The sequence below is a fragment of the Choloepus didactylus genome, chromosome 9, assembly GCF_015220235.1.
Source record: "Choloepus didactylus isolate mChoDid1 chromosome 9, mChoDid1.pri, whole genome shotgun sequence".
NCBI classification, from domain to species: Eukaryota; Metazoa; Chordata; class Mammalia; order Pilosa; family Megalonychidae; genus Choloepus; species Choloepus didactylus.
This window is the reverse complement of record NC_051315.1, coordinates 109,046,893-109,059,564: the sequence shown is the minus strand read 5'-3', so window position 1 is coordinate 109,059,564 and position 12,672 is coordinate 109,046,893. Positions and strand designations below refer to the sequence as shown.

The 12,672-nt window shown below is 48.4% G+C and overlaps 1 protein-coding gene across 1 annotated transcript in view; it reads left to right on the top strand.

Moving 5' to 3' along the window:
* Nucleotides 1–12,672, top strand: part of MARCHF4 (membrane associated ring-CH-type finger 4) — a 106,053-nt gene that overhangs the window by 67,614 nt on the left and 25,767 nt on the right. Inside the window, exon 2 of the mRNA XM_037849803.1 lies at nucleotides 11,417–11,572. Within this exon, the coding sequence (XP_037705731.1) occupies nucleotides 11,417–11,572 (156 nt within the window). The remainder of the gene's footprint in view (nucleotides 1–11,416; nucleotides 11,573–12,672) is intronic.

Sequence of the window (12,672 nt, the reverse complement as noted above, 5' to 3'; positions counted from 1 at the left end):
GTTTTCCTTTTTCAGGGTTGCCTCACCACACCACCCTAGGAAAGGCCACGGCCCTCTCTGGGCTTCAGGTTTTGGGGTCTAAATGGAGTATCATTCAAACAAAGCTGATCATGAAGAAGAAAAGCAAATCCTGTATAAAGAATTGAAAACAATTTGAATGTTTACTGCAATCTCTATAAAGTAGGCAGAGGAAATTGTAGAGCAAAATCTCTTTTTCCTTCTCCTGCTCCTTTTTGCTTTATTACGCCTGTCATTTTGGCCCCTTGGCTGCTTTCACTTCTCCTTTTTCCCTGTATTTCCACGGCAAGGTGAAGCCCTGGGTTGGCCACACACACATGGCAGTTCACAGCCCTACTTGAAAAGGGAAAGGGGAAAAAGGAGTGATGGCTGTAGCTCAACTTAATACCTTTTCTTTTGTTCGTCTCCCGGAAGGTGGGGACAAGAGCACATGAGGGAGGAAGGCTTGTGGGGAGCAAAGCCTAAGTAGGAGACACTGAGGCAGCCAGGGAAAGGCTGGGCCAGAGTGTCTGTTTAGTTCTTTCCTCCCCCTCAATAGTTAACAGCCCCCGGAGACTCCTGGCCTGCATCTCGCCATCATTACTGATGTGCATTATCCAGGCTACTTGGCAACCTAAGTGATCACAAGGCAGTCAAGTGAGGGTCTTGGTGATGCGACAGTAGAGACCCCTCCCCCACAGCATCCTCTGCCTCTCTCCCTCCTTTTTTTTTTTTTTTTTTTTTTTTTGAGGCTATGAAGAGACTCAGTAAGGGTAGGTGGGTACATAAGAGACAACATACAACGATAGTACCGTGAGCACTGACCATGTGCCAGGCAGCATTCTAAGCACTTCTCATATTGCGTGACCCCATTAGAGCCTCAGGAGACCCTGGGGAGGCAGCAAGCATCACTGGCCCCATTTTACCTCTGGGGAAAACTTGACCCAAGGTCATGTAGGTATCATGCGGCAGGGCGCGGACTCGAACCCAAGCAGCCTGGACCCCGAGGCCCCACCACCCGTGCTATTCCACCCCACGCTTGTCAAGCGCGTTGTACGAGGCCTGGCCCAAGCGCGTGTTCACTAAGCGTGAGTAGTGAGAGAGGCCAGACTAGCAGTGTCACTTGTAAAACAGGACAGAGGCAGATGATGTGACCGGGGCCTGGGATGGTCATGTAACTTGCACAATGTCCATCCCTTAGTTAAGTGAAGGAACCCAGATTGGAACCCAGCAGTCTGCTTTCAAAGCTTACACACAGAGCTCGGCATATGACAACGGCTCAATAAGTTTGAGCTTTGCTATTTGCTTTTCTCTTTCTAGACATGAGTCTTAGAGTGATGGAAGGAGACAGGAGGTTTGCTAAAAAGTAGCTGGTGCAGGACTTCACAAAATGAGTCTGAGCCAACCTTCACTTCAAGAGACTAAGGCTGGGACTACATGGAATTTGAATCTCTGGGGGTGAAGCCTGGGAATTTGCATTTGTTATCAGCTTACCAGGTGATTCTTATGTACAGCCAGCTGGGTCTGCTTCCAAGGCTCCAGGCCTGAGAATGGAAGGACCCAATCCTAGAGAGCTTAGACCCAAGGCGCTCAGCCAGAGGGTGGCAGAGCTGGGATTGGTACTTAGGAGGGACCCTTCTTTTTGCTTCGTTTAAGATTCAGTCATACATGGGGTTAGTGTTAAGTTTCTGGGGCAAGTGTGTCTGTAATACCCCATCACAGCGCACTTCTACTTGAAACATGTGCTGCCCCCCTTAAACATACTGGATGATATATTAATTACAGTGATGGGAAATTGAAATTTGGAGAATTTCACCACAACCCCTTCAAATAACAACGTGATGGTTTTGCAAAACTGAGGCTGGGTATCCCTCTGCCAGAGTGTAGGGGCCACAGAGGGTTGGCCTTAGGGGGCAATTGGGTGTTTGCTCCTTGACTTGCTGGATGACTTGTGCCCTTGACTTGGCCTCATTTCTGGGAAAGATGGAGTGCAGGGTGACCTGGCATGTCTGACATTTCAGCGCAGTGGCCTCGAGCCATGGAAGCAGGCCCAGCTGGCTGTAGGCAAATTGCCCAATTCTGGCCAGTCAAGGTTTCTCTAAATTATGTTTTCCTATTGAGCCAGGCAGCGGACTGAGGGCAGATAAGCCTTTAATTTTAGCTCTTGGGTAAGGATGGTGATGGTAATGATGAATGTACAGAAAGACAAACGGACAGTATATTACAGATTTAGGTCAATAGAAATGCAGATATGATTATGGATGTACACATAAAATATGACCTTCTTTCTTTCTGCCAGCCCTCTTATAGCCTGGTTTGTTTATTATGCAGATCATGTTTGACTTCATAGAATTGGATGTTATTTAAATTCAATTATTGTGAAGTTAAGTTCTTCTTTCTAGTGCCATTTGAGTAAATTTAGAGGCAGTTAGAGGGAATAGGTACATTTGTCTCATGCCAGTTAAATTATAGGGAGAAAAACACTGTAGGAATAAAATAATTATTGTGAAAATGAAAAAACAAAAATGGTTTGGAGGGTTTGATTTGGGTCTGCATGTGTTTGTTTTCCTTCTTTTGCATTCCTTTTTTTGAGTGATGAGCAGGAAGATGGAGGCAGATTATGTGTGTATGTGTGTGTGTTTGTGAATATAAGCTGTTGGTATGAGAGTAGAGCTAGAAATAATTAAGTGGTTAATTGGATTTAGTGTAGATAACTACAGCTCATTAAGGCCTTAAATCTCTCTCTTTTTTTTATTAGTAATAGTTCTTTCTTTTATAAATCAACTTACCTTGCAAGCTTTCTTTATTTCATTCTGCCAGTGTGGACACCTTGTTAGTCTCTTGAAGCCAGAGTTTGGCATTGGTGCTGTTGAAGGGGGTGAAAAGCCTGGGCCAGGCCTGGCTGTCCAAGGGTTATGGTGAATACCACTGACGGGTGGCAGAGCTAAGAGTGACTGGAAAGGACTCCAGCTAGAAAACAAAGAGCCGCATATCTGCTGCCTGATACAATATGCAGAGAATTCAGAACAGTTTGTCTGTGTACAATAATGGATTCTAGGACCACCAGGATCTTTGAGGGTCATCTCGCCAATCAGCCTGCCTCCCACAGATAAGAAGTGAAACTCACTTTATCATCCTCTGGAGCAGTAGGACTTATGCTTTCTCCCCTTCATCTCCCCTCTGCAACATTTGTTGGCAAGAAGGTCTTCATGAAAGGTCATTTTTCTTGATCCTGATACCAGGACACACTGACCTCTCACAGGTGTGCATAACCAAGAAGCCATTGCCTGGTGTTCTGCAGGAAGAAGTCACTGGAACCTTCCAGGTTCTTCCAGCTTCTCCCCTCTATTCACTGACTCCATTTGTACTTCCTCTTCGCCTCCTCCCTTCCCAACCCTCTCAGTGAATTACTGTACTTACAAAGATCTGTCTCGTGACTTCCTCCAAATGTCACCTCCCCACCAAGGATGGCGGTGGGACATGAGGAGGGATAGAGGGGGAAGTAAATCCCCACCCCTGCCCACCCCTCTTCACATCTAATGAATACCCACTGTGAATCCAGCCTGGACCCACATTCAGAAGAGAGAGCACAGGGGAAAGCACAATAGGGCTTCTGCTTTGGTGTTTATGTCATGACAGGGAGCTGGCTAAGCCCTCTCTTGTGTCAGGGCTGAAAGGTAAGGATTTGACAGTGAGTCTGGGGAAGGTGGGAGAAGAGGCAAAAGGCAGGGGACACTGGTGTCGGCAGAGATGATGTGGATAATCTGAGGCAGCCTGATGGACAGAAGAACTGGATTCAGAGTCTTACTCTGCCATTTTCTTGAGCACGTAATGACCCTTCTGAGTGGTGTCTTCCTCTGTACAGTGGGGGAAATAATTATTAACCCTATTTGGTTATGGAAGCAGTAGAGAACATAATATCTGTGAAAGTGTTTTGTAGAATAGTGGAACATTTCTAGCATTAGGATTCTTAATAAGAGAAGTTTACTTACAGAGAGGAGGAAGAAAGAAAGGAGGGAAACAAATTTGATCAACGATTGAAGAAGGCAGGAAGGTGGACTTTGAGATAAGAAGATCTACCGTAGCTTCCATTATAACCCCTTAACTAGTAGCCAACATTTACTGAGCGCTTACTGTGTGCCATACATGGGCTAATGATATTCTCTTACTACCCACTTCCATTTCACAGATGAGCCATTTTATTTTAACAGAAAGGGCTGAGTGCTGTCCACAACCACAATTTATTTCTCTAGTCTAGTGCCTCAAACTGTCCTGGATGTCTATTTTATACCAGTCCTCAGACCTCCTCCCCACACATTACCTCCTCCCTTGTCTTCACTCTCAGCGCATATGACTTTGCTTCCTATTTCACCTAGAAAATAGAAAAAATTAGAAAGAAAACTTGCTTAATCCAGCGGCCAATTCTCAGTTGTCATTCAATTTGACCAGTTAGTAGCAGTTGACACAGCTGTTCACTCCCCCTTTCTTAAAACACTGTCTCTTCTTTCTTGGATTTCAGACCATCATGTTCTCGTCCCAATTGACTGTCCTTCCAAATGTTCTCAGTCTCCTCTGCTGGTTCCTCCATATTACCCAACCTCTGACACCTTGTCATCCTCCAGAGGTCAGCCCTGGTGTCCCTTCCTTTTCCTATGTATGTTCTGCTCGCTCCTTTGGTGATTTCATCCAGCCTCATGGCTTTAAACATCCTCTATTTGCTAGTGACCCTCCAATTTATATCTTGAGTCTGATCTCTCTGTTAAACTTCAGATTCATATATATTACAGTACCTAGTAGATGTCGCCACCCAGATAGCTAATAGGCATCTCAACATTGACATGTCCGAAACTGAGCTCCAGATCTTCTTGCCAAAACCTGCCCCTCCTCAGTCTTTCTCATCTCAATGAAAGCAACTCCATCGTTGCTCACGTTAAAATCTTGGCATCAGTCTTCTTTTCTCTTTGTCTTAGGCACCACATTCAATACGTCAGCAAATCTTAATATCTTTATCTTCAGAATAGTTCCAGAAACTGGCCATTTCTCAGCACTTCCACTGACACCATCTTGGTCCAAACCACCATCATCCCTCACCTGGAATTCTACAACAGCCTCTTAACAGTTGATCTGTTTCTTCCCTTGTTTCTCTCCAGGCTATTATCAATAGAGCAGCCAGAGTAATCTCATTAAACATGGTCAGATCATGCCACTCTCCTCTGCTCAAAACACTAATGACTAGCCATCTCATTCAGAGTAAATGCTAAAGCTCCTAAAATAGCCCACATGCCTTACCTGATCTGTCCTCCCCATTCCCACTCCCTGTTACATCCCTGACCTCATCTCCTACCCCACTTCCTCTCACTGACTCTGCCCCAGACACACCAGCCTCTTTGGTGCTCCTAGAACATGCCAAACATTTCCCTGCCTCAGGGACTTTACACGTGACATTCCCTCTGCCTGAAATGCTTGGCCCCCAGATATGTTCCTCAGGTCTTCACTCAAATGTGTCCCCCTTGGCAGAGCCCTCCATAGCCATCTGTCATAGCTCAATTGTGTCCCCTGAAAAGACATATTGAAGTCTTAACCCCTAGTATCTCTGAATGTGACCTTACGTGGAAATATATCTTTGCTGATATAATGAGTTAAATTAAAATGAGGTCATGCTGGGTTAGAATGGGCCTTTCATCCCATAGGACTGTGTCCTTAGAAGAAGAGAAGAGAAGATGTAGAGACAGGGACACAAAGGGGAAGAGACCACGTGAAGATGGAGACAGAGACAGGAGTGATTCAACTACAAGCCATGGACTGCCAAGGATGGCTGTCCACTGCCAGATGCTAGGAAGATGCAAAGACGGATTCCTCTCCTAGAACCTGCAGAGAGAGCATGGCCCAGCCAACATTTTGATATTGGACCTCTAGCCTCCAGAACCATGAGGCAATAAATTTCAGTTGCTGTAGGCCACCCAGCTGGGTAATTTGCCACGGCAGCCTTAGGACAGTAAGACACCACCCTATTTAGAATGTCAACCTGCTGCCACCCTGGTAATTCATTTCCCCTTTCCCTGACTTATTTTTCTCCATAGCACATAATAGCATCTTAGATACCCATAATTTACTTGTTTATTGTCTGTCTGTCCCCACCAGAGAACTGTGGTCAGTTTCACTCACTGCTGTATCCCTGTCACCTTTCTAGGTGCCTGAACATAGTAGATGAAGATTTAATGAATAAAGGAGTGATTGACAGAGGCACAGAGAGTTTAAGCAACCTGCCCAGGGCCTCATGGTTTGTGAGGCCAGGGTCTAACGGGGTCTGTCTACATTAGTCTCAGTAAAGGAAGATGACCCTAAACTGCGGCCCAAGGCAGGTGCTTCTATTTTCTCCTTTGTTCTCATCTCCCGCAGCTGCAAATTGCAGCATGGGCCAGGGCTGTCTCGACTCAACTAGCTGTGTTTATTTCTTTCTGCTCAGTGGCAGGGATGTCTGGAGCCTGTGTGGGTGGAAGGGGATGTCTTTAGCTCACCTGCAACTGCCATAGCAACCAGGTAACCTGAGGACTCCTGAAGTGAGTCCTTCAGGTTGGGAGATGGGAAAAGAAAAAGAAAATGAAGCAAGCCCAAAATAAACAGAAGGAAATCTATGAATGCAGAAACGGCTGGAGTCCTGCGCCCACAGCTTGCTGTGTCATTGGCAGAGCGGGCGAATCTGGGCTGTTCTCTCCTCCCACCCATTGAGTGGCCACGGCCATGGGCTACAGCTCACCTTGTCTGGCCTCCCGCCTCTTGCATGACCCCCATTGAACCCATCCAAGAGGCTTGGATTCTTCTGTCCAACATCCCCAGAGAAGGAGGACCCCCCCCAAATGCTCTCAGCATCCCAGTGGTAATGTTAGGGGACAGTCCTGGGCTGGAAATGGGGAACCTGTGTTCCCAACTCTATCCAATCTCAAAAGCGCTGCTCTCCTTAGAAAATTCTTTACTCTCAGTCTCTCTGCCTTGGTTGACTGAAGGTGCTTGTTCCCATCCTTCTCTGATGACTCATCTTAGAGAGAGAGTAGGAGAATAAAATAGAGTGGCAGTAGGAAAAAAATATGAAATTAAAGTCTTTATAGACACGTGAGTTAGAATTGTCTTCTTTTAACACGAGGACTTACTTGTGCCGGGAACTGTGTCAAGCCCTTTGCATGCAAGACCTCACTTTATCCTTACAACCGCCCTTTGTGGAGGTAAGAATTGCCTGCAATTGAAGGATGTGGACACAGAGCTTCAGAGAGGTTAAGAGACTTGCCCAAGTTTGCACAGCCAACAGTGGAAAAGTGGCTTTCAAATCCAAGGAGTCTCTTTCCAAAGACCACACGCTTAACCATTCCCCCACATTGTGCCCCACGGGGGCCCAGGGATTAGAGAAAATCCAATTTTTCTTGCCTTAGTCATTCCCAGGGCAGTCTCAGGGCCCCAAAGCTCCGAGCAGATCATCGATGAAGTGTCTGGTGCCCTTTGCATTTAATTAGCCCCTTTGATCTGCGGAGTTTGCTGAGCTCTGCGGACATGATCTCCATAATCCTCCAGACCCCAGGCTGGAGTCCCAGGAGCTGGGCCAGCCAGGCTTGTCCTTCCCAAACCCTGGTGCCCAACCTCTCAGCAAACTCACCTTTATCGTGCACGAGGACGTACCCAGTTCTAAGCGGCAGCAGGAGCAGCCTAAATCCCGGAGGACACAGCTAGAGAAAGATTAAATGACAAACTGCGGTTGATGATGTAGGAAGAGGAGCCAGGCCTGTGGCTGCCATCAGGAGGATCCGTGGAGTGGAGTGGGCCTGAGCTGGGCCAGGAAGTGTCCTGAAGAGGAGGAGATGGAGAAGAGATACACGGGCGGGGCGCAGGAGCAGGCAGCACAACAGGGACCAGGGTACTGAACTGGGGGGGTGCATAGGGCCGTGTGGGGAGAAACGGCAGGGCCTGACCTCAGAAAGACCTGCCTGTAAATTCAGGCTTGCTGTGTGACCTTGACCTAGTTATTTAACCTTCCTCTTTAGGTAGGGGTCTCTCTTAACATTGAGAGATCCTTACTGGGGGGATTCCACCCCAGATTCCACGTTCCATCATTTTAGCATTTAACAGAGTTTACTGCAAGGAGCATCATCATCACGTCTAACCGGAATCCTTTAGGCTGTGAGCTCATTTCCACTTTGCTTGTTCTTGAAGAAATAGAGGGCTGCAAAGTAGAAGGTGGTAAAAGGTCCAGATGAAGGCTTTTTAAAAGCCCTAAACACTAAAAAGATTATGGCATGCTTCCCAGATGTACATTAAAAAAAAAAAAACAAAACTGAATTATAACATACACAACTTACATGAATGCCCAAGTTAAAATGGCTTCTTTCCGGATTTTTTTCTTCCCAGAATCCTGAGCACTTCTTTCATCAAAGTGAAACTTGCCTAACATTTTTGGGGTCCTTGCTTTCTGGGATTGGTGGTGCCTGAAGTGCATTTGGGCGAAACAAGGAGCTTCAGGGGAAGCAGCCCACACCCCTCCCCGTGGCCCCCCAAGTCAGGTCCTTCTCTACACCCCCCCACCTGCCCCCCAGAGCCCAGGTCTTGGTATCAGTTGTGCCCCAGGTAGTAGCTTTTGTGTCTTCACTATCACTCCGCACCGTTGCCAGGGACCGGAAGTAATGTCTCCTACCTGATCGGCAATTTTACATGGCTGCTTAACAACCCGATTAATCAAACCTGGCTCATCCTGTTAGAATTAATGAGCCTAGGAAATGCTGCCATGAATAATGAAGGCTTTTCGCCCCTCCACCCCTACTTCTTCCCTCTCCACCCCCTCCCGTTTCTTTCTCAGAGCTGCGTGGTGGCCACTCAGTACCAAGGGCCGTTAGGCCTTGACGAGCTGGTGAGTGCTCAGCTCTGAGGGCATCTCCCACCTCTTCTATGTGTGTCTGTGGTGCCACGGCTGCCCGCCTGGAGCCAGAGGCTGGTGTGTCTTAGAGGAGCAAAGCTTCTTGCCTATCAAACAGATAATGTGTGCATTCAGCTGTCAGAGTTAAACTGAATGCCCAGCTGCCCCAGGCACTATGCCATGTGCTAGGGATATGAAGATGGATAAGACATTGTCCCTGAGAGAGTCACAGTGTAGTGACCCAGAGACAAGTGAGCGACATGCTACTATAACCAGGAGATGTGGGAAGGACCTGGAGGCCCAGCGAAGGGGGCCTGCAATCTTGGAGGAATGGAGCAGGGACCCAGGCAGGGTTTCACAGGGGTGTGCCAAGCAAGGGCCTGAGCATTTGTGTCTCATCCATTCCACAAATATTCTGGAGTGCTGGGCCCTGGGTGAGGTGCTGGCGGCCCTGTGGTAAATAAGACAGGCGTGGTTTCCATTCTCATGGAGTGGGCAGTCTCGTCCCTGTTCCTTGGGGCAGTGCAGGAGCCCTAAAGACAGAAAACCTGAGCTGACACTGAATTCGGTTTTCATTCACGCATTCAGACAACGTGAAAAATTGTTGAAGGACTTCTGGGATTAGGGCCAGGCATGGGGGAAAGGATGCAAAGGTGAGCCACATCTCCATCCTGCCTTCCACAGCTCCTCTGGGGGTCGAAAGACATATGCCTAGATCCTTCAAGTGAGGGGGTGAGTGCCCTGATAGAAAAATACCTGCGTCACACTCAGCACAAGATGCTCAGGGATAAAAGCTCTGTGCTCAACTGAAGAAGTCAGGGATGACTCCCTGGAGGAGGTGACATTAGAACCATCTTGAAGACAGAGGACCAGTCAGGTGCAAAAGAACATTCTAGACCTCACCCAGGCCAAGGGGAGGCCTTTGAGTGAGAGTCACTGAAGTGGAAGGGAAAGAGAATTCCGTGCATCTCAGAAGGAAATAGCTGGTTCTACAGTCTGCAGCAAAGAGCATGATGGTGTGTGCAAATGGAGAGCTGTAACTTGCAGGTCAGGAACTCCTGTGCTTGGTTTTTCAAAGCTGGGAACAAGATGTGGTTTCCTGAATGGTGAAATTCCCAAGTCATGAGCAGGGACATGGCTCCAGTGGCCATCTGCCAAACACACCAGAATGGGCCCCAGGGATTGGGGCTGTGCATGACATCTCAGAGATAGGGGACCAAAGGGCCATAGCAGAAATAAATGAGAGAGGGTGGGGGGAACATTAAGAGTAAAGCAGGAAGAGGCCATTCTCAAGGTCAGGAAGGGCACAGATTGGGGGAGGTAAGGGGACCCAAGCGCTAAAGTCACTGGGAAAGTAAGTGGAGGAGGTGGGTGGATCTGGATTTAGCAAGCAAAAATGATGGACCCTAAGCTGGGAGAGAGAAAAAGAACAGACATGAGGATAGAGGAAGAAAGAGGAGGGGAAAAGAAGAGTGGGTGAGGGCTCAGGGAGGCCCTTTGGGGTCGCCACGTCAGGCCGGGCAGAGAGCAGAGGGGTGGGCTTCAGCCACGGTCACCTGACTCATGAGGTCAGGGGTCAGTCTGGAGACTGAGCCCGACTCTGCTGTGCTCTCACAGGGGGCTCCGAATCCTGCATCATCCAGCTTAGGAGAGCTTAGGAGAGCTTAGGAGACCGCAAAGCCTCAATACCAGCACTCCAAACTCGGCCAAAATGACCCCCACAATATATTTTTAAAACCTGAGTTTATTGTTAATTTTTGACTATGGGATAATCATAGGGGGAGATAAAGGATATGGGGCTTTACTTTTGGGAGCAATGAAAATGTTCTAAAATTGATTGTGGTGACAATGCACAACTCTGTGATTATACTGTGAGTCACTGATTGTATACTTTGGATGGATTGTGTGGGGTGTGAATAAATCTCAATAAAACTGTTGAAGAAATCTCAATAAAGCTGCTTTAAAAAATTTGACTATGGGAGATTTTACATAAAAATTATGGCCTCTGTCCTACACCTACAGTTGGCTGGATGATGGTGGCTGTCCCCTTGAACCTGGGTGACGGCCCTCTACTTCACCCCAGGCCCTGCCAACTGGCTTCCCTCACTGGCTAGCCTGCTGGCCCTGAGGGCATCTGGGATTTGGCTTAGCCTTTAAAGAGAAGCCCATTCAGGCTGACACCCCCTTTCCACAGCAGAGGATCCCATAGAAATCAAGCCACTCATTTTCACAGAAACCCTGGGACTTGGGCAATAGAGGAGATATTATCCCGTCTCTGTAAGATCTGGGGGGCTCGGAACTATCAGTGAGTTGACTAACGTTGCTTGGTTCATGTGGTGGGGCTCTGGAACCCAGGCCTTCTGTGGAGTCTGGGGCTCTCCTGATAGAGCCTGTGGCCTGGTGGTGGGTGGCATGGTCTGGCCTATGGGGTGGTCCAAACCAGTCCTCTAGCAACCATCCACCATCCATCCACCCCGCAGACTAGGGCTCCCGCCTCACTGCCCTCTCCCTCTCTCCCTGCAGGGGGAGCTGCTGAGCCCTTGCCGCTGTGACGGGTCAGTCAAGTGTACGCACCAGCCCTGCCTCATCAAGTGGATCAGCGAGCGGGGCTGCTGGAGCTGTGAGCTGTGCTACTACAAGTACCACGTCATCGCCATAAGCACAAAGAATCCTCTGCAGGTACATCCTGGGGCTGCCTGGTGTGGGTGTGGGGCCGGGGGCTGCTGCCCTGCCTGCTTTCCCTTAGAAGAATTGTTTACTTTAGATTCAGGGCAGTTTGGAGGAAAGGCTCGAGATGGGCTAGGATGGGCACACACCTCGGATGGCATTCAGGCAAGGAAGGGGATGAGGGGGCTTTTTAGCATTTTCTTAAGCACTGGCAAGGAGAGGAGAAAGGGATAGGGCAAAGAGAGAAATGCATAGGTAGAGAAGGAAATGATGGAGAGAGGCTAAATGAGCTAGTGCATACATGAATGAAGGAATGAATGAATGACCAGAGGGTGGAAGAGAGCAGGGCATGGGAAAAAGACAGAGGGTGAGAGGAATGCAGGGAAGGACAGACAAAGGGAAGGGCTGGAAAAAGAGGCCTAAGGAGAGAGGAAACTCAGGGCCACTTAAACTTTAAAGTGTATGCAACTCGTGTAGGATCTTCTCAAAATGCAGATTCTAGGATGGGGTTTGAGCTTCTGCCTTTCTAACAAGCCATCCAGTTATGCTCCTGCTGCTTGTCCATAGACACACGCTGAGTGGTAGGAACAGAGAGGAAAAATGGAGAAGAGACAGATGAGGGAGGCAGAGAGAGGCTGAAGAATGTACAGAAAGGAAGACAATGGAGGGGAGAGAATTTGCAAAGGCTGCGGTGGTGGAGGCAAGGGCAGGGGGAGCCAGGGCTGGAGGTGGGGTGTCAGCCGGCAGATTCAGACGGGGTTGCACCTGCGGAACTTAGGGCTCCCTTGGCGCCCCCACGTCCACCCTGCCCGCTCTGTCCTGACACATTTGTCATTCCTAGAGGAGCTGGCAGACCTGGCACTACCCATATAAATCCCCCCTACCAAACAGCTCTTCCTGCAAGGCAAACACACATATAGAGAGTGACTTGCTTCTGAAAATATCACTGCATGTCCGTGATCAGCCAAATAAGGTGCCACATGATCAATTAGCCAGGATACTGGTGAAGACGGGACCTTAGCTGCCTAGTACAGTTGTTTCTCCCCTCCTCTGTGAGGGGGGAGGAGGGAGTGGAGGGCATGGCTGATTGATCCTTCCCGCCCAGGAGAGCC